Here is a 26,484-nt window from a genome sequence, read left to right as displayed (position 1 = left end):
ATGCAATTTTTGTTACAGAGTCTCTTTAAGGACTGCAGTCATGAAACCCCCTAAGGACCAGAGCCTTTTTTTCCCATTCAGACCACTGCAGCTTTAACAGTTTATTGCTCGGTCATACAACCTACCACCTAAATAAATTTTACCTACTTTTCTTGTCACTAATACAGGTTTCTGTTGGTGCTATTTGATTGCTGCTGTGATTTTTAGTTTTTATTATATTCATCAAAAAAGACATGAATTTTGTCAAAAAAATGATTTTATTTTTTAACTTTCTGTGATAGAATTTGTCAAAGTAAAATTTCTGTATACTTTTTTGTCCAAATGTATTGTGCTACATGTATTTGATAAAAAAAAAAAAAAAACATTCAGTATACATTTATTGGTTTGGGTAAAACTTATAGTGTTTACAAACTATGGTGCAAAAAGTGAATTTTCCCATTTTTGAAGCATCTCCAACTTTTCTGAACACCTGTCATGTTTCATGAGGTGCTAAAATTCCAGGATAGCATAAACACCCCCCAAATGACCCCATTTTGGAAAGAAGACATCCCAATGTATTCACTGAGAGAGAGGCATGGTGAGTTCGAAGATTTTATTTTTTGTCACAAGTTAGCGGAAAATGACACTTTGAGACAAAAAAAGTTTCCATTTCTGCTAAAAAAAAAATGGAATCTGCCACGGACTCACCATGCCCCTCTCTGAATACCTTGAAGTGTCTACCTTCCAAAATGGGGTCATTTGTGGGCTGTTTACTGTCCTGGCATTTTGGGGGTGCTAAATTGTAAGCACCCCTGTAAAGCCTAAAGGTGCTCATTGGACTTTGGGCCCCTTAGCGCAGTTAGGGTGCAAAAAAGTGCCACACGTGGTATTGCCGTACTCAGGAGAAGTAGTATAATGTGTTTTGGAGTGTATTTTGCACATACCCATGCTGGGTGGGAGAAATATTTCTGTAAATGACAATGTTTTTATTTTTATTTTTTTATTTTTTTTTTACACACAATTGTCCATTTACAGAGATATTTCTCCCACCCAGCATGGGTATGTGTAAAAATACACCCCAAAACACATTATACTACTTCTCCTGAGTACGGCAATACCACATGTGTGGCACTTTTTTGCACCCTAACTGCGCTAAGGGGCCCAAAGTCCAATGAGTACCTTTAGGACTTCACAGGTCGTTTTGAGACATTTGGTTTCAAGACTACGCCTCACAGTTTAGGGCCCCTAAAATGCCAGGGCAGTTTAGGAACCCAACAAGTGACCCCATTTTAGAAAGACAATGAAGTTCATAGAAGAATTTTTTTTTTTGTCCCCAGTTAGCGGAAATTGACACTTTGTGGGAAAAAAAAAAAAAATTAAAAATCAATTTCCGCTAACTTGTGACAAAAAATAAAATCTTCTATGAACTCACCATACCCCTAAGGGAATACTTTGGGGTGTCTTCTTTCTAAAATGGGGTCACTTGTGGGGTTCCTATACTGCCCTGGCATTTTAGGGGCCCTAAACCGCGAGGAGTAGTCTTGAAACCAAATTTCTCAAAATGACCTGTGAAATCCTAAAGGTACTCATTGGACTTTGGGCTCCTTAGTGCAGTTAGGGTGCAAAAAAGTGCCACACATGTGGTACCGCCGTACTCAGGAGAAGTAGTATGTGTTTGTGGTGACAATGACAATTTTTTGATTTTACACACAATTGTCCATTTACAGAGATATTTCTCCCACCCAGCATGGGTATGTGTAAAAATACACCCCAAAACACATTCTACTACTTCTCCTGATTACGGTGATACCACATGTGTGAAACTTTTTTTTTTTTTTGCAGCCTAGGTGTGCTAAGGGTCCCAACGTCCTATTCACAGGTCATTTTGAGGCATTTGGTTTCTAGACTACTCACGGTTTAGGGCCCCTAAAATGCCAGGGCAGTATAGGAACCCCACAAGTGACCCCATTTTAGAAAAGACACCCCAAGGTATTCCATTAGGTGTATGGTGAGTTCATAGAATTTATTTTTCGTCACAAGTTAGTGGAAAATGACACTTTGTGGAAAAAAACAATAAAAATCAATTTCCGCTAATTTTTGACAAAAAATTTAAATCTTCTATGAACTAGTCATGCACCTAACGGAATACCTTGGGGTGTTTTTTTGTTGTTGTTGTGTTTTTCTAAAAAGGGGTCACTTGTGGGGTTCCTATACTGCCCTGGCATTTTAGGGGCCCAAAACCCTGAGGAGTAGTCTGGAAACCAAGTGCCTCAAAATGACCAGGGGTATAAGCATCTGCAAATTTTGATGACAGGTGGTCTATGAGGGGGAGAATTTTGTGGAACCGGTCATAAGCTGGGTGGCCTTTTAGATGACAGGTTGTATTGGGCCTGATCTGATGGATAGGAGTACTAGGGGGGTGACAGGAGGTGATGGATGGGTGTCTCAGGGGGTGATTAGAGGGGAAAATAGATGCAATCAATGCACTGGGGAGGTGATCGGAAGTGGGTCTGAGGGGGATCTGAGGGTTTGGCCAAGTGATCAGGAGCCCACATGGGGCAAATTAGGGCCTGATCTGATGCGTAGGTGTGTTAGGGGGTGACAGGAGGTGATTGATGGGTGTCTCAAGGTGTGATTAGAGGGGGGAATAGATGCAAGCAATGCACTGGCGAGGTGATCAGGGCTGGGGTCTGAGAGCGTTCTGAGGGTGTGGGCGGGTGATTGGATGCCCTAGGGGCAGATAGGGGTCTGATCTGATGGGTAGCAGTGACAGGGAGTGATTGATGGGTAATTAGTGGGTGTTTAGAGGAGAGAACAGATGTAAACAATGCACTTGGGAGCTGATGTGACGGCGGGTTTGCGGGTGATCTGATGGTGTGGGTGGGTGATCAGATTGCCCGCAAGGGGCAGGTTAGGGGCTGATTGATGGGTGGCAGTGACAGGGGGTGATTGACAGGTGATCAGTGGGTTATTACAGGGGGATAGATGCATACATTACACGGGGGGGGGGGGCGTCTGGGGAGAATCTGAGGGGTGGGGGGTGATCAGGAGCCCCCAAGGGGGCAGTTAGGACCTAATATAAATAAATGGGGTTGACATATAGTGACAGGGAGTGATTGATTGGTGGTTAGGAGAGTGATTGGGTGCAAACAGTGGTCTGGGGAGTGGGCAGGGGGGGGGGTCTTGGGGGTGCTGTGGGCGATCAGAGGGAAGGGGGGGCAGGATCAGTGCAGTGTGTTTGGTGCAAACTAGGGTGGCTGCAGCCTGCCCTGGTGGTCCCTTGGACACTGGGACCACCAGGGCAGGAGGCAGCCTGTATAATACACTTTGTATACATTACAAAGTGTATTATACACTTTGTATGCGGTGATCGTGGGGTTAACAACCTGCCGGTGCTTCTGAATGCACGTGCATCACTGCGGGCGATCTCCGGCCCGGAGGAGACCCAGGACCCGACGCCAATGTGCGTTACATGGTCCTGGGCATGCCACTTTGCCACCGCCAATATACAGTGGGCGGTCGGCAAGTGGTTAAGGCTGATTTCACAGTTAGACGTTACAGGCGCACGTTAGTGCAGCCTGTAACGCAGCCTACCACACAGCAATGAAAAATGAATGGGCTGTTCACAGTGCCCACGTTGCGTTACATTGTAATGCAGCAGGTAAAAACAAAGTGCTGCAAGCTGTGCGTTATAAGCGGCTAAGCTGCGTTTGACTGTTTGCACATGCCCAGTGATGTTGTAGGAGGAGGTCTCCCCTCCTCCTCCTCCTTGGCCAGGCACATGGCTAATTAATATTCACTGCACGGTGTGAGTGCAGTGTTTACTTCCGGGAGCGCTGCTCTGTGTGGCGATTGGCTGGCAGGAACACGTGATGCCACATGCGTCCAAGAGTACGCATCACAGGATGCATGATGAGCCGCTTAACGCGGCTCAATGTAACGTCCAGCTTCAACCCCACTATGCGTTGTTAGGGGCACGTTATGCGACCTTAACGTGACATCTAACGCAACATCTTAGTGGGAAAGAAGCCATAGTCAGATGGGGTCAAACAATTTTTAATCAATAATTGAGTTATTTATCTTTTTTTTTTGTCTGTGTTGCACCTCCTCCAATGGGGTTGACATTTTTCCAGTGCATAGTTTGACGTGTATTTTGGTTTGCATCTGCTTGCATGCAAGACTTTCTGCATAATTTTGTTATGAAAGGGGTATGATTGGCCTGAAATGTAATCTACAGCAGGAAATTAACCCCAAACACACAGCCAAATTGAGTAAGAAGTATATTCAGTGTAATGAAGTCCTGGAAGTGATGGTATGGCCCCCACAGAGCCCTGATCTCCACATGGAGTGTTTCTGGGATTACATAGAGACAGAATGATGTGAGGAAGCCTACAGCCACACACACTTTTGATATAGAGTTTTCATCTGTTCATTCAATGCATTTTTTTTTTTAATGAAAATAAATACTTGCATTTTATAAAAGCATTTTTGACAGTATTTTTTTGTATGTATTTATGTAATTGTCTAAAATATAGAATGATTCAGTTACAAATGCCAACATATTTGTTTGTGTGCATATATTATGCATGAGTACACAATGTATATAGTATGTATGCACAATACATGTTAAATGTATGAATATAGATATACTATGTATACACAATGTTTGTGTATAGTGTGTTTGTGTGTATACTATGTGTACACAATACGTTTGTAAATTCTGTGTATACACAATACATGTTTGTATATACTGTGTATGTATACTCGATACATGTTAGTGTATCTTATGTGTTTATATACTATGTATACACACAAATGTTTGTACATGTATGTGTATATATTATGAATACACAATAATTGTATATAGTGTGTATACTATGCATACACAATACATATTTGTATATACTATGTAGTATGTATACACAATACATGTTTATATAATTATGATGTATTAAAATAGTGTGTATATACTATATATACACATTACATGTTGGCGTATATACAATACGTTTGTATATATTTTGAGTATATATACAAAATACATATTGCATGTAGTATGTAAACTCAATACATGTTAGTGTATATTATGTGTGTATATTCTATGTTCACACAATACGTGTTTGTGTATATACTAAGTATACACAATATGTTTGTATATTTTGTGTTTATACGCAATACATGTTTGTATATATTTGTCTGTGTGTATACTCGATACATGTTTGTGTATATTGTGTTTATATATTATGTATACACACAATACATGTTTTGTACATATGTATGTACTATGAATACACAATGTTTGTATATATTGTGTGTATATTCTATGCATAAACAATGCATGACTATGTCCGTATGTAGTATGTATTCACAATACTTGTTTGTGTAATTATATAATGTATGAATATAGTGTGTGTATATACTATGTATACAATCCTGGCCTAAAGTTTTGAGACTGTCAAAAATATGAGCTTTCACAAAGTTTGCTGCTAAACTGCTTTTAGCCCTTTGTTTCAGTGGTTTGTTATGTACTGAAATATAATTATAAGCACTTCATACGTTTTCAAAGGCTTTTATTGACCATTACATGAGATTTATGCAGAGAGTCAGTATTTGCATTGTTGGCCCTTCTGTTTCAGGACCTCTGCAATTTGACTAGGCATGCTCTCGATCAACTTCTGGGTCAAATCTTGACTGATAGCAACCCATTCTTTCATAATCACTTAGTTTCTCGGAATTACTTGGTTTTTGTTTGTTCACCCGCCTATTCTCACTGGGATTAAGATCTGGGGAGTTTCCAGGCCATGGACCCAAAATTTCAATGTTTTGATCTCCGAGCCACTTGGTTATCACTTGCCTTATGACACGGTGCTCCATCGTGCTGGACAATGCATTGTTAATCACCAAACTGTTGTTGGATTGTTGGAAGAAGTTGCTGTTGGAGGGTGTTTTGTTACCATTCTTTATTCGTGGGCGTTTTTTTTTTTTTTTTTTTTTTTGGGCAAAATTGTGAGTGAGCCCACTCCCTTGGATGAGAAGCAACCTCACACATTAATGGTGTCAGAATGCTTTACTGTTGGCATGACACAGGACTGATGGTGGCGCTCACCTTGTTCTCCTCCAGACAAGCCTTTCTCCAGATGCCCAAAACAATTGGAAAGGGGCTTCATTGGAGAATATGATTTTGCACTAGTCAGCAGCAGTCCAGTCACCATACTTTCTGCAGAAGATCAATCTGTCCCTGATGGGTTTTTTTGGGGAGAGAAGTGGCTTCTTTGCTGCCCTTCTTGACACCAGGCCATCTTCCAAAATTCTTCACCTCACTGTGCATGCAGATGCGCTCACACCTACCTGCTGCCATTCCTGAGCAACCTCTGCACTGGTTGCACTCCTATCCCACAGCTGAATCCTCTTTAGGAAACAATCCTGGTGCTTGCTGGACTTTCTTGAAAGCCTTCTTAACGAGAACTGAACCTCTTTTCTTGATGTGTTTGATTGTATTAATTGTTGTTTTAGGTGCAATCTTCGTAGCCACAATATCCTTGCCTGTAAAGCCATTTTTATGCTATGCAATGACGACTGCATGCAATTCTTTGCTGGTCACCATGGTTAACAATGGAAGGTCAATGATTTCAAACAGCACCCTCCTTTTAACATGTCAAGTCTGCCATTCTAACCCTATCAGCCTAATGATCTCCAGTCTTGTGCTCCACATTCTCACCTGAGTTGACAAGACTATTACTGAAATATTCTCAGCAGGTGCTTTTAATGGCAGCAATGAAGTGCAGTGGAAACTAGAGGTTTTTTTTTGGGGGGGGGGTGACAGAACAGAACAGAACAGAACAGAACAGAACAGAACAGAACAGAACAGAACAGAACAGAACAGAACAGAACAGAACAGAACAGAACAGAACAGAACAGAACAGAACAGAACAGAACAGAACAGAACAGAACAGAACAGAACAGAACAGAACAGAACAGAACAGAACAGAACAGAACAGAACAGAACAGAACAGAACAGAACAGAACAGAACAGAACAGAACAGAACAGAACAGAACAGAACAGAACAGAACAGAACAGAACAGAACAGAACAGAACAGAACAGAACAGAACAGAACAGAACAGAACAGAACAGAACAGAACAGAACAGAACAGAACAGAACAGAACAGAACAGAACAGAACAGAACAGAACAGAACAGAACAGAACAGAACAGAACAGAACAGAACAGAACAGAACAGAACAGAACAGAACAGAACAGAACAGAACGATAGTAAACACAGGAAGCAGGAACGGCCTGGAGGTGCCTCGCTGGCCCCGACCCGCGGTCCGCAGCGTCGGCACCCCAGGCCTGCGGCCTGGAGGTGCCTCGCTGGCCCCGACCCGCGGTCCGCAGCGTCGGCACCCCAGGCCTGCGGCCTGGAGGTGCCTCGCTGGCCCCGACCCGCGGTCCGCAGCGTCGGCACCCCAGGCCTGCGGCCTGGAGGTGCCTCGCTGGCCCCGACCCGCGGTCCGCAGCGTCGGCACCCCAGGCCTGCGGCCTGGAGGTGCCTCGCTGGCCCCGACCCGCGGTCCGCAGCGTCGGCACCCCAGGCCTGCGGCCTGGAGGTGCCTCGCTGGCCCCGACCCGCGGTCCGCAGCGTCGGCACCCCAGGCCTGCGGCCTGGAGGTGCCTCGCTGGCCCCGACCCGCGGTCCGCAGCGTCGGCACCCCAGGCCTGCGGCCTGGAGGTGCCTCGCTGGCCCCGACCCGCGGTCCGCAGCGTCGGCACCCCAGGCCTGCGGCCTGGAGGTGCCTCGCTGGCCCCGACCCGCGGTCCGCAGCGTCGGCACCCCAGGCCTGCGGCCTGGAGGTGCCTCGCTGGCCCCGACCCGCGGTCCGCAGCGTCGGCACCCCAGGCCTGCGGCCTGGAGGTGCCTCGCTGGCCCCGACCCGCGGTCCGCAGCGTCGGCACCCCAGGCCTGCGGCCTGGAGGTGCCTCGCTGGCCCCGACCCGCGGTCCGCAGCGTCGGCACCCCAGGCCTGCGGCCTGGAGGTGCCTCGCTGGCCCCGACCCGCGGTCCGCAGCGTCGGCACCCCAGGCCTGCGGCCTGGAGGTGCCTCGCTGGCCCCGACCCGCGGTCCGCAGCGTCGGCACCCCAGGCCTGCGGCCTGGAGGTGCCTCGCTGGCCCCGACCCGCGGTCCGCAGCGTCGGCACCCCAGGCCTGCGGCCTGGAGGTGCCTCGCTGGCCCCGACCCGCGGTCCGCAGCGTCGGCACCCCAGGCCTGCGGCCTGGAGGTGCCTCGCTGGCCCCGACCCGCGGTCCGCAGCGTCGGCACCCCAGGCCTGCGGCCTGGAGGTGCCTCGCTGGCCCCGACCCGCGGTCCGCAGCGTCGGCACCCCAGGCCTGCGGCCTGGAGGTGCCTCGCTGGCCCCGACCCGCGGTCCGCAGCGTCGGCACCCCAGGCCTGCGGCCTGGAGGTGCCTCGCTGGCCCCGACCCGCGGTCCGCAGCGTCGGCACCCCAGGCCTGCGGCCTGGAGGTGCCTCGCTGGCCCCGACCCGCGGTCCGCAGCGTCGGCACCCCAGGCCTGCGGCCTGGAGGTGCCTCGCTGGCCCCGACCCGCGGTCCGCAGCGTCGGCACCCCAGGCCTGCGGCCTGGAGGTGCCTCGCTGGCCCCGACCCGCGGTCCGCAGCGTCGGCACCCCAGGCCTGCGGCCTGGAGGTGCCTCGCTGGCCCCGACCCGCGGTCCGCAGCGTCGGCACCCCAGGCCTGCGCATTTTCAGCTACTTTTTGAAAATTCTAAAATGTGGAGAACTGCAGTGCATTTTTTGAACTCTTGGAGTGCTGTTGAGTAGACAGGTAGTGCATAAAAAGGCTATTTTGTGCTGTGTCTGTTCAAATGAAACATTTGCTTCCCAGTCTCCACTGCTCGTCACCAGTGGTTTTCGCCTCTCAATCTCTCAATTGTACAAATCTCCTTCAACCATGCTCCAGCGGGCCAGAGTCCGTCACATTCTTGTGATAGTTGGTACGGAATGGTCATATTAGTAAACAGTAATTACAGCCTGACTCATTGAACCACATGGCAGCTGCAGCCAGCTCTGTAAGGGCGAGTTCACATTGGGAGCACAAATGTGAATTGATTTTGCGGCACAAAATTTAACGTTTTTACTGTGATGTGAGTCCCGCTCAATAGAATGAGAATCGCAGCTCCCCCCATGCTAATGCCCAATGAGAAGTGGGAAAAAACTATGGATCGCAGCCTAGAACCAATTTGGGAAGGGGGGTGGGAGAAATAACTGTAGAAAAAAAAAAAAAAACCATCGCAGCAGCTATCACAGACCACTAAAAGAAAGGCCTATTTGTGTGAAGAAATGGAGGTAGGATTAATTTGTTTGCTAAGTTGTATGGCCCTGCAGTGAGCTGTTAAAGCTGTAGAGTGCAGAAGCGTAAAAAATTGCCTGGTTGCGAGGGGGGTGTAAGCCTGTAGTTCTTAACTGGCTAAAATGTTTGCTTTTGATCCCCCCCCCCCCCCCCCTCCTGCAGTGACTCTATCTGGGTTTTTGGACACTTTGTAAACTTTTTTTTTTTTTTTTTTTTAAAGTAATTGTGGCTGCAGGGATACCGTGAAGGTAGAAATTTGCCTATCATTAGGCAATGGGGCATCAATGTTTTGTGATGTCCAGCCACTCCTAATCACAGGCAACTGCTAACAAGGCTTAGTCATATACAGTGCTGCCCATCATTATCCATACCCCTGGGAAATTTTGACTTTGTTACTTTTATTCAACCAACAAGTAATTTTTTTGATGGGAAAGGACATAGGTGTCTCCCAAAAGATAAGCTGATGTACAAGAGGCATTGTGGGGAAAAATAACATGCATTTAAACAAAAAGTGACCAGTCCAAAATTATTCATACCCTTCAAACCGTCACAGTCTGAGGGGAAATCCAAAGTTCTATACCATTCCAAATAGTCCAAGCTGTTCTAAAGCATCCTAATTACCCTGATTCATTTGGACCAGCTGTTGTAATCTACTCAACAGATGAAAATCAGCTGCTCTCTGCAGTTGGTTTGTGGACAGTCATGGCTAAGACAAAGGACCTACTACACTATATTGTCTCTCCCTACTCTTTTTGAACCAGACCATAAGGGCCCTCTCACAGTATAAAGTGTAGCAAGGGGGCAATTGTACTTTGCAATTGTACCGGCAGTAAAAGTTGTATTGAATGGTGTTGTATGGCATTATGGCAGAAATGCCACATTCAGAGAATGGGATCAGCTGTTCTCGGGATCTGGGATCAGCACTGGTGTCCTTGCGGTTGCATGTGGCTCAATAATCAAATGGAAATGCATGCAGTGTGAAAGGGGCTGCATACTTCCTGTTGGCGTTTGGATGTGTTTGGAACTGAATAACCCCCTCTGTATGTGGAGCTGCTGGCATTATTCTGACATCCGTAGCAGCCAATCAGGAGCCAGATCTGCCTGACCAAGTTAGACTTCTGCAATGTGTGATGTGGAGGAGAATATATTCCTGTGATGGTGCTGTGCTCATAGAGAGGTCATTCAACTGTAACCAGCAACATAATGACTGCTCAGGAAAGCCTTTGTTCTGTGTGTTTAGGTGGGAGCCATGAGCGTCTCTAGTTCAGAATCCTCACGATGGCGGCAGACCGTGCTGAGCGAGAGGAAGATGGGAGCCCGGAGACTGTATTGAGCGGTAACATCTTGGGATATTTTACGGAGAGCAAACAGACACGAGACCTGATTGTCAACCTGCGAATGTCCTGTATGGAGCCGGTGAGCACAGAGGTTTAAAGGTGAGCGAACCAGACTGCAAATCGCTGGAGCCATATGTGTGTGACTTCCTGACATAGTGAGTCCTGCTGATCCACAATCTGTTTGGGGGTAGATCAGGGTCATGGGTACAGAGTCATTTCTTCAGATCAGGTTCATGGTGTCAGATCAGGGTCAGGACTTCAGTCAGTGGCTCGGATAAGTCATGCCATGGAGTCGTGGGTTCAGATCAGAATCATGGCTACTGAGTCATGGGTTCAGATCAAGGTCATGGCGTCAGTCGTGGGTTCAGATCAGGATAATGTTTACATTTGGAACCAATTTCTGACTCTGATGCCTAGTATAATTTGTATGTAACCAAAAGTGAACCCATTCATTTATAATGTTGTTGTTGTTGTTATTATTATTATTATTATTATTATTATTATTATTATTATTATTATTATTATTATTATTATTATTATTATTATTATTATTATTATTATTATTATTATTATTATTATTATTATTATTATTATTATTATTATTATTACTATTTAGTATTTGTATAGCTCTGACACCTTACGCAGAGCTGTACACAGTATATTGTCTTGTCACTTAGAGGAATGCTAACCAAGGAATAAACTCCATTCCAGTCAGTAGCTGATACCCCCTTTCCCATGAGAAAGCTTTACCTTTTCTCTAATAGATCATCAGGGGAGTCTGTATGGCTGATATTGTGGTGAAACCCATTCCTTGACCGTTTGCTCTCTGAGAGCCTCATTGCATAGTGGGAAATAACTGCTTTTTTCTCACCATAGAAACAAATTTCCGGCACTATCACCAGGCAAATCTTCATTGGTTTTATTGGTATTGTTAAAATCTTCCATCCATAATAAACACAGATATTTATCACATACCCATATGATCTTCTTACCGTGGGGCAATGTGGGAGCAGCGGTCCGCCTGACGACCGTTTCGCTTAGTGCAAGCTTCTTCTGAGGCTCCGTGCGCACAAAAGATTCCACTTCTGGTTCTTTTAAACTACCGGGCGTTCGCTCCGTGTAATGCGCCTGTCACGCATTGTTTTATTCTCTATTGGTCCTACTTTCAAATATTTTCCTGGGTTCATATGTGTACATAAAGAACAATGGCCGCACTTATAGTTCCCCTTAGATCTTCCTTGCTCCAGCCATGTGGGTTCCCTTGGTGTTTTAAATTCACTGGCTGTCGGTTTATTACTTAAAGTTGGCGCTCTTCTAAATGTGACCAATGGTGGTTGCCTATATACTTCTCTTAGGGTCGGATCCCTCTGAATCACTTTCCAATTCTTTAGTACACTCTGTCTTATCTCTCTATGCATTGGAGTGTAGTCAAAAACAAGGTTCAATCTCTCACTTGATTACAAGTTTGTATCCCTCTTTTTATTTTTTCCTCTTATCAGAGCTCCTCTTTCCATATTTTGTGCTTTTTCCAATGCCACCTCAAGTGCCTCAGGCTCGTATCCTCTCCCTTCCAATTTCTTTTTTAGATCTATTGCTTGTTCCATGAAGTCTTCATACTTAGTATTATTTCGTCTTAACCTGAGGAACTGTCCGTAGGGTAATGATTTAAATGTATGATCTGGATGGTAGCTATTTCTATGTAACAACATGTTTCCACCAATTGGTTTCTTGTATCCTTTAGAGATTATTTCTCCTCCTCTAATTGACAATTCTAGATCCAGGTAGGCTACTTTTTCTTTACTCCATTCAAAAGTGAACTGCATATTCTCTTTTCCATCATTTAAATATTGCATGAATTCTTCTAAGGCAGTACTGGTCCCGGACCAGTACACCAGGACATCGTCTACAAATCTGGACCATCTCCTGAGGCATACACCATGGGGGACACCGCTGCCGTACACATATTTCTCCTCCCACCAAGCCAAAAACAAATTGGCATATGTGCACGACACCGATGTCCCCATGGCTGTGCCTGACAGCTGCCAATACCATCCACCATCAAACGTAAATGCATTATGTTCCAACACATACATAAGGCACTCACATAGGAAATCCACATATTCCTCGTTTTCCTCTTCCTTCTGGAGGAAGTATCTCACGGCCTCCACTCAATCTTTACAACAGGATTCCCCATAAAGCTGAACAACATCGATTGTTACTAACATATCTCCTTCTACCCAAGACTCACCTTCAATGCTTTTCAGCACGTCCAAGGTGTCTTGTAGATGGGATGGCACCTGCCGAAGCAGTGGCCCCTGAAGAGTAACTAGGCCCATTTTTTAATAATGAGGAATAATATCTTTAAATATTTTCCTGAATATTTTCTTTTATTTCTTTTTCTTTTTATTTCTAAGGAATAAATTAATAAAGTTTATCTTTTTAAGTAGCTCTAGGAAAGTCCATTCCATATAGGATACATTTGAAGAGTCTATCTAATTATTTAGCACCATCTAGTGGTACATTTGGGCGTCTTAGAGAATAGACGCACAGATGTCCAGAAAGATAAATACGTTACTTCCTGCTGAACGTACGCGTGGAACGCAAACAAAGGCACGCATGCGTGTTCACGTAGTATACGCGTGACACGCAGATGAATGTACGCATGCGTCATGACGTGGAGACGCAGGAAGTGACGCGGAAGCGGCGTGACAGGCGCATTACACGGAGCGAACGCCCGGTAGTTTAAAAGAACCAGAAGTGGGATCTTTTGTGCGCACGGAGCCTCAGAAGAAGCTTGCACTAAGCGAAACGGTCGTCAGGCGGACCGCTGCTCCCACATTGCCCCACGGTAAGAAGATCATATGGGTATCTGATAAATATCTGTGTTTATAATGGATGGAAGATTTTAACAATACCAATAAAACCAATGAAGATTTGCCTGGTGATAGTGCCGGAAATTTGTTTCTATGGTGAGAAGATTGAATGTTTGTTTTTTCATTTCCTGAGCACATCAAGGGCAGCATACCCTGAGCATCAGACCCTCAAAGGGCCTCATCCTAAGCAGTCCAGATAAAGCAGTGCCGGTCACTTTCTTCTACTAATATAAATAACTGCTTTTTCCAGCTGTCAAGCAAGCAGTATTTCGCTCTGTGCATAGAACTCTCAGTAATGAACATTCCGCATAGATCACCTGGCAGAACTAAACACGTCAGCACCAGTGATACGTTTCAGAACGTTAACCAGGGAGAGGAAAGATTTTACAATGGGCAAACACTGACTAAATAATCTATCTCAGCTTGGTGGATTTTATGTAGCTGAGACACTAATTACCACACCTTTGCATAAGTGAGGTTGCCTGCAAACCATGCACTGCTGGGGAGTCACAAGGACAGGTTTAAGAAACTCACAATAAGCAATTTTATTATTTTCACTACAATTCCTACTTAACTGTCCCTCAGAGGGGCTCACAATTGAATGCCTACCATAGCCCCATGTCTATATTGTGTAGTGTATGTATCATAGTCTGTATGTTTTTGGGATGTGGGAGGAAACTGGAGTTCCCGGAGGAAACGCATATAGACACGGGTGAACATACAAACTCTGTCCTTTGTTATAAGGTTACTGAATAGCCAATAAGATGCAAGTAATTCATAGATGTAGAATTATGCAACATTCTGGTTAGTTCACTTAAATTGCATATTTGCATAATTCTGCATAAACTCAGTTTTATTTGCATCTTATTAACCACTGACACATCTATAGCCTTTCATTTGTGAGGGATGTATATTATCTGGAGTATTCACACTGGCAGGGATGACCCACCTTGTATGGTAAGAAATGTATATTTATCATTCATTTCCTGTATGTGTAATTGGAGGAGGGTGGAAGTGCTGTGGATAAAGAAATCTGAGTTGGGAATTTTGCTTGTCCGAAGCCCTGCATAGCAGTGTGCTGATAGGTGCATTACTCATGTTTTACCACTAGGAGTCTCTCTCCTGGCTCAGTGCAGTGATAGTAGTCCTGTTTTGTCTTGCAGGGTGGATGTTGGAGTTACTGCTGGAAATTATAGAGGATAAATCCTCCTCACCTGATCTTCCACCTGGCCTTCAAATTCCTCTTTATCATTTCAAAGGTAAGTCAGACAAACCACGGCCTGGGAAAGCTCTCTGAAGGCCGGTGACACTGATATATAGACTGTAGAGTATTGTACCATGTCAGCCGTCAGTAAAAGCAAGAAGATTTGAATCAGGATGATGCTATTTACAGTGCTGCCCATAATTATTCATATCCCTGACAAATTTTGACTTAGTTACTTTTATTCAACCAGCAAGTAATTCTTCTGACGGAATATGTCTCCCAAAGGATAAGACTATGTACAAGAGGCATTATTGTGTGTGTGTGTGTGGGGGGGGGGAGTAGAATCTCAGCTTTTATTTTCATTTGAGCAAAAAGTGTCCAGTCCAAAATTATTCATATCCATCTCAATAATCAATAGAAAAACCTCCATTGGCTATTATAGCGATCAAACACTTCCTATAATTGCAGACCCGCTTTTTGCATGTCTCCACAGGTATATTTGCCCATTCATCTTTAGCAATAAGCTCCAAATCATTCAAGTTGGAGGGTCTTCTTGCCATCACCCTGATCTTTAGCTCCCTCCACAGATTCTCATTTAGATTCATGTCAAGACTGTGGCTGGGCCACTTCAAAACGTTAATGCTGTTGTCTGCTAACCATCTCTTCACCACTTTTGTTGTGTGTTTTGGGTCATTGCCATGCTGAAATATCCACTGGTGCCCAAAGCCAAGTTTCTATGCAGACTGCCTGATGCTGTCGTTGAGAATTCTCATGTATTGTTTGTTTTGGTTTTTGTTTTTTTTCATGGTGCCATTTACATGATTAGGTTCCCTGGTCCATTGGCTGAAAAAACACCCCCAAAGCATTAGATTCCCACTACCATGTTTGACAGTGGGTACGGTGTTCTTAGGGTTGAAGGATTCTCTTTTGTTACGCCAAATGAAGGAGGCATCATTGTGACTAAACATTTGAATTTTTGTTTCGTCTGACCATAACACAGAAGACCAGAAGTCTTCTTTGTCCAGATGAGCATTTGCAAAGCCCAAGTGAGCTTTTGTGTGCCTTATCTGGAGAAGTGGTGTCCTCCTTGGTCTGCATCTGTGGAACCCAGCAGTGTGCAGTGTCTGTTGGATTGTCTGCCTTGAGACATTGCCACCAGAAGTGCCCAGATTCACCAGGATGGCTTTGGTGGTGATCCTTGGATTGTTTTTCACCTCTCACTGTCCTCCTGGACAGCACAGGTGTCACTTTTGGCTTTCGACCATGTCCTCTGAGATTTTCTACAGTGTGGGACATCTTTTTAATAATACTTTGCATTGTAGCCACTGGAACTTTATAAATAGAGATGGCCCGAACGGTTCCCGGCTAACTTCCGTGATTCGCGATCGGGGAGAACCGCAAACTTATCCGGAAGTTTGATTTGCCCCCATAGTGCATCATTTGGGTCAACTTTGACCCTCTACATCACAGTCAGCAGGCACATTGTAGCCAATCAGGCTACACTCCGTCCTGGAGCCCCACCCCCTTATAAAAGACAGGCAGCGTCAGGCTTTTCACTCACTCGTGTACCTGCAGTAATTAGAGAAGGGAGAGCTGCTGTGCAGAGACCTATAGGGAAAGCTTACTTGGGCTCTTGTAGGCTTGTTAGCTTACTCCTTGCTGATTCTTATTGCTAAAAAAGCACCTCTCAACAGCTCTTTTGAGAGCCACGCTTGTTCTTGTGATCTTTTTTTTTGTGGCCCACTTGCATTATATACAGCCCTGTCAGTCAGTCGCAGCTGGCCTTTGGCCCTTTAGTGGTATAATTACTACTGTGCCAGGTGCACATTATAATACCCATCACTGCATATACCTACCTGTTCACTTCAGTGCACCCACCTATCTACGTGAGCGCAAGCAGTGTCACTGTGCCTGTCTAGTACCTGTCTGTGTGTGACAGGTACACATTATAATACCCATCACTGCATATACCTACCTGTTGTTCACAGTGCACCCACCTACCTAAGTGAGCGCACACAGTGTGATATTTAATACCACCAGTCACTGTACCTGTTCATTGTACGTGTGTGTGAGACAGGTGCACATTTGTAATACCCATCACTGCATATACCTACCTGTTGTGTTGAGTGCACCTACCTATGTGAGTTCGCGCAGTGGGATATACCACTCTGTGCATACCTGTTAACTGCACCTGTGTGACTGCACAATGTATTAGTCAAGTCAGTGCATACCTTTCACTTCATCCCCCCCGATATGGACAGAAAAGGTAGAGGAAAACCCAGAGGATGGCCACCCGGCAGCTTTGTGCGAGGTCGTGCTGATGTGATTTCGTGCGGCCCTGGACCAAAGTACAGTACTCAGAAGAAGGTACGTCCTATCAACTCCCAAGAGTGTCAGGACTAGAGATGGCCCGGACCTCCAATTTTCAGTTCGCGAACTTCTGCAAAAATTCGGTTTGCACAAACTTTTGCGAACCGCAATAGACTTTAATGGCGAGGCGAACTTTGAAAACTAGAAACTAGAAAATTAATGCTGGCCAGAAAAGTGATGGAAAAGATGTTTCACATGATCTAACACCTGAGGTTTTTTTTCAGTGACTACAAGAGGGAAAAGAGAAATTTCAAAAAGACCTTATAGTTTTTGAGAAAATCTATTTTAAAATTCTACTTCTGACCGTGGGGAAATTAAACGCCGCTGAATTTAGCGGTTAATGGCAAAGCTCCTTTAAAAGCTAGAAACACCAAAATTGCTGGGAGTGTTAAGAACAGTGGGAACAAGAGGAACATTAAAAAAAAAAAAAAAAAAAAAAAAAAACCTTTATACTTTTTGAGAAAATTGATTTTAAAGTTTCAAAGAAAAAAGAGCTGATTCATTAAAAGGAACTGGATCATTCATGAACCGTTAGTATAGCTTAGAATGCGTCCTGTGCAGGACGCATAGCTGCCGGCTCCCACTGTCTCTCCCCACCTACCTTCACCTGTCACCCTCACCTAGGTTGGCAGCCGGTGCCAGCCTAGGTGAGGGTGACAGGTGAAGGCAGGTGGGGAGAGACAGTGGGAGCCGGCAGCTATGCGTCCTAAAGGATGCATTCCCTGCTATGTGGGGGCGGCGGATATCTTCAATCAACTTATTTGAAGATTGCAAGATAAGAGGATACTGTATTCTTGGGATCATTTACCGAGGATATTAGCATGGGAATTTTTTTTTTTAAAGGTACAGTTAAGTATTTCTTGATTAAGAGCATTAAATGATTTTTTTCGTGGTTGTGCCTTTTTCCTTTAACCCTTTGTGGAAATGGGTAAGGGGTACTCTGTACCCCTATACTCATTTCTCTTGGGAGGGCATCTGGGTTCCCTTTCTTAAAGGGGACTCCCAGATGCCACCATGAACCCCCCCCCCCCCCAGGGAGTCGTCGCCCCCACCTCCTGGTGCACCGGAGGTGGGGAAGAGTCCCTTGTACATGGATTGGACAAGGGCTCGGGGGGAGAGGGGAAGGCTTGGCCACCCCTCTCCCCTGGAGCCCCCCCCATACCATGGACCACGCGGGCTGGTATAGCTCAGGGTGCAAAGCCCCACGTGGCCGGGGCTCTGCATTCTGGCTATCCCAGCCTGCATGGGGACAACGGGTTACAGAGGCTCTGTAGGGGGGACCCCCCGTAATTATTTTTCAGATTTCCCACACTCGGCACATAAAAATAATCGAATTTTTTTTAAATCGATTTTCTCAAACTAGAAGGTCTTTTTGAAAAAAAAAGTTTACTCTTGTAGTCACTGCACTCCTCTACATACCCTGCAAATGTGGTGTGTTTACTATGTAAGGGGACTTTGCTATTAACCGCTAAATTCGGCAGGCATTAAAGTCTAATGGGAAAAAATGCGAACACAAACTTTTTGGAAAAAAAATTGTGGTTTGCTGCAAACGCGAACCACTGAAGTTCGCCGGCGAACCGTTCGGGCCATCTCTAGTCAGGATGTGGTTGACTATTTATTTTATTTATTTATTTAACATAGAACACCTTATCTTCCGCAACCACCAGCGCTACTACAAGCACCACATCCGCTGCATTTGACACTTCGCAGGATTTATTTGGTGGGGAAATCACTGATGCACAGCCATTATTGTTACAACAAGATGAAGGCGCTAAGCAAGTTACACCACCTCATATGTCTGAGTTAGGCGACACTATGGACGTAAGGTAGGAGGAGGAGGATGAAGTACCTGCTGTTGGTGCAGTTTATGAGGTGTCTGAGGCAAGCTAAGCTGGGCAGGATGATTGTGATAACGATGATACGGATGCCACGTGGGATCCTAAGAGACAAGGGCCTCAATTCAATAAGCTTGTTTCATGTCTTTAATATTTCTATAGTTATTACCATGGTGACGAGGCATGTATTATTCAGGAAACATTTTACCTCAGGCAAACCTAAAGATACCTCTTCTCTCTTTAAGTTAACTCTTCAATCCTTAAAATAACTCCAGAATTCTAACGTTCAAGACTGGCTGTTAACCTTGTGTGAAAATAACTATAGAGGAGGTAACATAAGGAATGACGAGATAAGAACTCTCTCACTGTGTGGTGGTACGTTTTCTCTTGCCTTATTATCTCAACCATGATCTTAGTGAATTGAGGCCAAGATGACCAAGGGGACAGTTCAGAGGGGGAGTCAGAGAGGAGTAGGAGGAGACTAGTTACTGAAAGATGCTCATCATCAAACAGCTGGTGGCAGTGTCCAGCGCCATGTATCGCCACCTATGGACAGCCAGCCAACATGCCCTTCAACGTCAGCTGCTGATGCCACCATAGTGCCATTACCCCAGTGGGGGGCTCAGCGGTTTGGAAATGTTTTATGTGTCTGCCTCAGATCAGAGCAATGCCATCTGTTCTCTCTACCTCCAAAAATTGAGCCGTGGAAAGGCCAACACCCACGTAGGGACAACTGCCTTACAAAGGCACATGCAGAAAAGGCACAAACTGCAATGGGAAGAGCACCTGAGCAAAAGCAGCACACAAAAGAAAAGCCACCCTCCTCCTACCCTTCCTCCTTCAGGTGCAGCATCTTCAGCCGCTTTCTCCCTTGCACCTTCACAGCCCCCCTCCTCCACTCTGCCTCTGACCTTGAGCGGTTCCTGCTCCTCTGCCCACAGCAGCCAGGTGTCTGTGAAGGAAATCTTTGAGCAGAAGAAGCCAATTTCTGCCAGTCACCCCCTTGCCCGCCATCTGACAGCTGGCTTGGCGGAACTGTTAGCTCGCCAGCTGTTACCCTACCAGCTGGTGGACTCTGAGGCCTTCCGTAAATTTGTGGCCATTGGGACACTGCAGTGGAAGATACCAGGCCGCAATTATTACTCTAAAAAAGCGATACTCAAACTGTACCGTGAAGTTGAGAGGCAAGTGCTGTCATCTCTGGCACACAGCGGTGGGTCAAGGGTCCACCTGACCATGGATGCCTGTAATGAGAAAAAAAGACTGTGATTCAAGATTGGTAATCTATGTGGCTACATGTCCCTGCAAGACCCAATACGTAGGACACACAAGCCAGCAACTACGGGACAGAATTGGACAACACAGACGGAACATCCTTAAGGGGCTGGCCACACACAGTTTGTCGAGACATTTTGACCTAGTCCACAACAGAAATGTCACTGAAGTCTCCTTTATAGCATTAGAACATATCAATCCCATAACAACCAATGCGATCCAAACACTCAAAAACAGAGAGATGTTCTGGATCCAAACCCTGAAAACCTTGGTACCATTGGGACTAAATGAACAATTAGAAAAAACCTTTTAGTAGAATTGGTTATCTGTCCCATCATTCCCAGCCACAAATTCTGGTTATATAATATATGGATACATATATCACAGATTTTAATTTATTGCACCACTATCCATCCTGAAACAGACATCAGAGGATAATTCGATCTCATAAACCCACTGCAGAGGGTCCTATCATTCTACCATAATAACTATCTGTGTGTATATACACACACCTCATCTATATCTGTTAGTTGCCGCTCTCTTTTTATATCTTTGTTTTATTATCTGTTTTTTCCAATTCACGATCTTATCTTCTCATTATATTATTATTACAAATATTCTTTATTGAATATTGAATATCAATTTTAACCCTCAACTGATTTAAATATTACAATTATTATATGTAGCATCTATGATTATAATTGTTTTAAATATTGATTTAAAGGGATACTGTAGGGGGGTCGGGGGAAAATGAGTTGAACTTACCCGGGGCTTCTATTGGTCCCCCGCAGACATCCTGTGTTGGCGCAGCCACTCACCGATGCTCCGGCCCCGCCTCCAATTCACTTCTGGAATTTCTGACTTTAAAGTCAGAAAACCACTGCGCCTGCGTTTCCATGTCCTCACTCCCGCTGATGTCACCAGGAGTGTACTGCGCAGACACAGACCATACTGGGCCTGCGCTGTGCGCTCTTGGTGACATCAGCGGGATCGAGAACACGGCAACGCAGACTCAGTGGTTTTCTGACTTTAAAGTCAGAAATTCTAGAAGTGAACTGGAGGCGGGGCCGGAGCATCGGTGAGTGGCTGCGCCAACACAGGATGTCTGCGGGGGACCATTAGAAGCCCCAGGTAAGTTCAACTCATTTTCCCCCGACCCCCCCCCCCCCCCCCCCCCCCCCCTACAGTATCCCTTTAACATCTGTTGCCCTGTATTTATCCTCTAGAGTAGCAATATAGAATTACACCACTAGAGGGGGTGATAATACCCCATGCACATATAGGCTCCTTAAAGTACATGTTCATCCATTGTTTACCCATTAATTAATTTTATTAATTATTTACATTACCCATGTTCATCACAAATCTTCCCCATTAATATGGTTATTTCCATCACATGCGCTTTTACCTCCTAGTCCACAATTTACTAAGAGATGGATGGTTCAAGATCCAGTCTCAACAATACCCTCCTCTCCGCTTAACAGCGGAATCTAGACCATAATAAACATGGCGGCGCAGGCCCTATGCCCTCAGATGATGCACTTCCACCTGAAGCCAGAAACCAATAGGCTGGCGGCGGATAGCGTCATTCTTCACGTACGGCGAACCCCGCCCACCCACACCTGCCGTTTGATCGTATTGGGGAAAGTATATAGTAGCTGGCGTGGCGTCCATCCGCAACAGAGGCGCCACGCCAGTACGGACTACTACTGAGGTAAGAGATTTCTGTATTATCTATCTAATTCATGTACCCAATAATTAACATACCATATCTATATTACATCTATTAAAGATAACATGGGGCACACGTCTTATAGCTAAGCGCATGGGTAGGTGGATTACAGCATAGCATGACATGTAAAGGCATTTCCATCTTGCTTCCTATGTCAATGAGTATATTTATGTGTATATATATAGAGATGGATATATCTACATCCAGGTTATTATAGGGTTATGCTGGTTAATAGGGGTCCTGAATAGGGTCCCCTTGCCTCTTCCGCCCCCTTCCTTCCTCCCCCTATCCCCTGTCTTTACCTTTATCCTTACACTTCTGAAGCCCGCACCCCCGCCCCTTCCCCATCCCAATCCCTGGTCCCATCACCCTAATCAGTTGTTTCTGAAAGGACCTTGTAAATGTGCTTTTTATTATGATTTTTTAGAAAATGCTAAATGACAAATATGACTGTGTTTGATTTCTACCAATCATATGTTCTCAAGGCAGACTAATTTTATGGTCTATTAGCTACTGACAAGCCAAGTTGACTTGATTCGTTTTTATATATTTTTATATGCTAATCTGATGTGCTGATCTTTATTATTGGTTCTATAATGAGGAATATTTGTCGTTTATTTTGTATTTTTATTTTATTTTTATGTCACATGGGTTTCTTTTTATGTTTTTTTTATTCCAGTTGCTCCTGTTTGTATGTGCTTTGCCTGAGGAAGCGGGCTTGTGTCCCGTGAAACGCGTTGCAAACTAATTGTTGTTTTGGAGTACTAAATTGATTAAATTTATATTATTAACCATACAAGTGGTCCCCCCCCCCCTTTTTTTCGTTGGGGGTAGGCAAGTCCACCACTGCCACCCACATTTTAATTGTTTTTAATTGGAGTATAATTTTTATTCTATTGGCGCCTCTGTTTTTTTTTTCTCATTATGTGATATCCACCTGGTGGACGGGTGTGGACACCCTTTCCTTTTCTACGCAGAGAGCGACTCTTAGCCTGAGCGGGGACAGGTCTAATTTCCCCGTCTGTGATACAAGTGGTTGCCTGACCCGGCAACCCATACTTGTGAGTATAATTTACTATCTAATTTATACGACAATTAAATCAACAATAATACACTATTGGGGGCTCTCGATTTTTCCTTTCTCCCTTCTTCATGGATGCCTGGTCTGCCAAGCAAGGTCAGGGCATGTACATTACTTACAAAGCCCATTGGGTCAACCTGGTGACTGCTGGCTGTGCAGCGAAACAACTTGTGACACCTCCACGGCTTGCAGACAGGCCTCCTACCACCTCCTCTCCTCCTGCTACATCCTCTTCGCTGTCATCATCATCCTCCTACTTGGCAGAATGGCAGTTCAACTCTGCTGGTGCTGTGATCTCCTCTCCAGCTACCCAACCCAAACTCCCCAGGGCCTATGCTGCATATCAGGTATGACTGTGTCATGCCATCTTAGACATGTCTTGCCTCAAAGCAGAGAGTCACACTGGAGCAGCTCTCCTGGCTGCTCTTAGCAAACAGGTGGATCACTGGCTGAGCCCGCACCAGCTGGAAATCGGCAACGTGGTGTGTGACAATGGCAGCAATCTCATTTCCGCTTTGAATTTAGGAAAGCTGACACATGTACCCTGCATGGCACATGTGCTTAATCTACTCATTTAAAGATTTGTGTCAAAGTACCTAGGCTTAGAGGATGTCCTGAAGCAGGCCAGGAAGTTGTGTGGGCATTTCAGGCAGTCTTACATGGCCATGGCACACTTTGCCGATATTCAGCGGAGAAACAAGTTGCCGGTGAGGCTCTTGATTTGCGATAGAACGACTCGCTGGAATTCAACCCTCCTTATGTTCTCTTGCCTGCAAGAGCAGGATAAAGCCGTCAACCAGTACCTCCAGGGGCGTAGCAATAGGGGGTGCAGAGGTAGCGACCGCATCGGGGCCCTTGGGCCAGAGGGGCCCTGAAGGGCCCCCCCACAACTACAGTATTACCTCTCTATTGGTCCTGTGCTCATAATAATCACTTCTATAGATACTTTGAATAGTGGTAATCATTAACAAACTGTTCCACATCCCCTTCTTGCACCTCTGACACTGTAGTTGCCATTGGCAGGTTTTGGTGTGCCGTATCAATTGTAGAGTTGGGCCGAACCTCCGATTTTAGGTTCGCGAACCTGGTTCGCGAACTTCCGCGGAAGGTTCGGTTCGCGTTAAAGTTCGCGAACCGCAATAGACTTCAATGGGGATGCGAACTTTGAAAAAAAAAAAATAATTATGCTGGCCACAAAAGTGATGGAGAAGATGTTTCAAAGGGTCTAACACCTGGAGGGGGGCATGGCGGAGTGGGATACATGCCAAAAGTCCCCGGGAAAAATCTGGATTTGACGCAAAGCAGCGTTTTAAGGGCAGAAATCACATTGAATGCTAAATGACAGGCCTAAAGTGCTTTCAAACATCTTGCATGTGTATACATCAATCAGGTAGTGTAATTAAGGTACTGCTTCACACTGACACACCAAACTCACCATGTAACGCAGCGCAAACAGCTGTTTGTGTAGTGACGGCCATGCTGGACTGGTGCGCACCATGGCGAGAGTGCAGGTTTTGGTGGCTTTACAGCCCATATGGTCGCCTGGCTGATGTAGCTGAATGACAGAACAGTGACTGTCCAGCTGATCAAATTTGGTCTGACCACAATGAGGCAACGACCTTATTATCGTGGGTGTGCCTCCCGAGACACTCATCTAGGCGCCGGTCATTGCTTCATTGTGATACGCAAGCCCCTTCACCACGGCAAGGTAATGATCACGAAGGGGAATGGGCGCATGTACATGCCTTTTCTTTTGTTGTTGCAGCTGCCCGCAGTGCAGCCAGAAAAATTAGGCAGTCATGTACACGCACCCGAAAAATTATTACAGCGGCCGCTGCTAGCAGCGGCCTAAAAAATTCAGCAATCCGCCTGGAGTCCCGGACCCTGTTGGTGGTGGCGGAGAAGGTAGTCAAGCGGCCTGCAGGCAGACATGCTGTGTGGAGGGACTGGGAGCGACTTAGTCTTCTTGGGGCAGGCCAGGCAGCCAGTCACACGGCGTGCAGGCAGAGATGCTGTGTGTGCGGGGACTGACTTAGTCTTGGGGCGGGCAGCAGCCCTCCGGGATCCATGCCTCATTCATTTTGATAAAGGTGAGGTACTTAACACTTTTGTGACTTAGGCGACTTCTCTTCTCTGTGACAATGCCTCCAGCTGCGCTGAAGGTCCTTTCTGACAGGACGCTTGCGGCAGGGCAGGAGAGAAGTTGGATGGCAAATTGGGACAGTTCTGGCCACAGGTCAAGCCTGCGCACCCAGTAGTTCAAGGGTTCCTCATCGCTGTTCACAGCAGTGTCTACATCCACACTTAAGGCCAGGTAGTCGGCTACCTGTCGTTCCAGGCGTTGGTGGAGGGTGGATCCGGAAGGGCTACGGCGAGGCGTTGGACTAAAGAACGTCCGCATGTCCGACATCACCATGAGATCGCTGGAGCGTCCTGTCTTTGACTGCGTGGACACGGGAGGAGGATTAGTGGCAGTGGTACCTTGCTGGCGTTGTGCCGTCACATCACCCTTAAAGGCATTGTAAAGCATAGTTGACAGCTGGTTCTGCATGTGCTGCATCCTTTCCACCTTCCGGTGAGTTGGTAACAGGTCCGTCACTTTGTGCCTGTACCGAGGGTCTAGTAGTGTGGCCACCCAGTACAGCTCATTCCCCTTGAGGTTTTTTATACGGGGGTCCCTCAACAGGCAGGACAGCATAAAAGACGACATCTGCACAAAGTCGGATCCAGTACCCTCCATCTCCTCTTGCTCTTCCTCAGTGACGTCAGGTAAGTCAACCTCCTCCCCCCAGCCGCGAACAATACCACGGGAAGGTTGAGCAGCACAAGCCCCTTGCGATGCCTGCTGAGGTTGTTCTCCTGCCGCTGTCCCCTCCTCCTCCTCCTCCTCCTCCTCCTCCCCCAAAGAAACACCTTGCTCATCATCCTCTGAGTCTGACTCGTCTTCTGCACACGACTTCTCTTCTTCCTCCTCCTCCCCCCTCTGTGCTGCCGCAGGTGTTGAGGAAACAGCTGGGTCTGATGAAAATTGGTCCCATGCCTGTTCCTGCCGTAACGGTTCCTGGTCACGCTCATTCACAGCTTCATCCGCCACTCTACGCACAGCACGCTCCAAGAAGTAAGCGTAGGGAATTAAGTCGCTGATGGTGCCCTCACTGCGGCTCACCAGGTTGGTCACCTCCTCAAACGGCCGCATGAGCCTGCATGCATTTTCCATCAGTGTCCAGTTGTCGGGCCAGAACATCCCCATCTTCCCAGACTGTTTCATTCTACTGTAGTTGTAGAGGTAGTGGGTCACGGCTTTCTTCTGTTCTAGCAGGCGGGAGAACATGAGCAGGGTCGAGTTCCAGCGAGTCGGGCTATCGCAAATGAGGCGTCTCACCGGCATGTTGTTTTTGCGCTGAATTTCTGCAAATCGTGCCATGGCTGTGT

The 26,484-nt window shown here is 46.0% G+C and overlaps 1 protein-coding gene across 1 annotated transcript in view; it reads right to left on the bottom strand.

The window, feature by feature from the left end:
* Positions 1-26,484, bottom strand: part of LOC137564372 (hepatitis A virus cellular receptor 1 homolog) — a 254,170-nt gene that overhangs the window by 177,401 nt on the left and 50,285 nt on the right. Inside the window, exon 2 of the mRNA XM_068278157.1 lies at positions 20,135-20,208. Coding sequence (XP_068134258.1) covers positions 20,135-20,208 — 74 coding nt within the window. The remainder of the gene's footprint in view (positions 1-20,134; positions 20,209-26,484) is intronic.

Source organism: Hyperolius riggenbachi, chromosome 3 (genome assembly GCF_040937935.1).
Source record: "Hyperolius riggenbachi isolate aHypRig1 chromosome 3, aHypRig1.pri, whole genome shotgun sequence".
NCBI lineage: Eukaryota > Metazoa > Chordata > Amphibia > Anura > Hyperoliidae > Hyperolius > Hyperolius riggenbachi.
The sequence above is the reverse complement of the archived record's forward strand: the minus strand, read 5'-3'. Positions and strand labels throughout refer to the sequence as shown.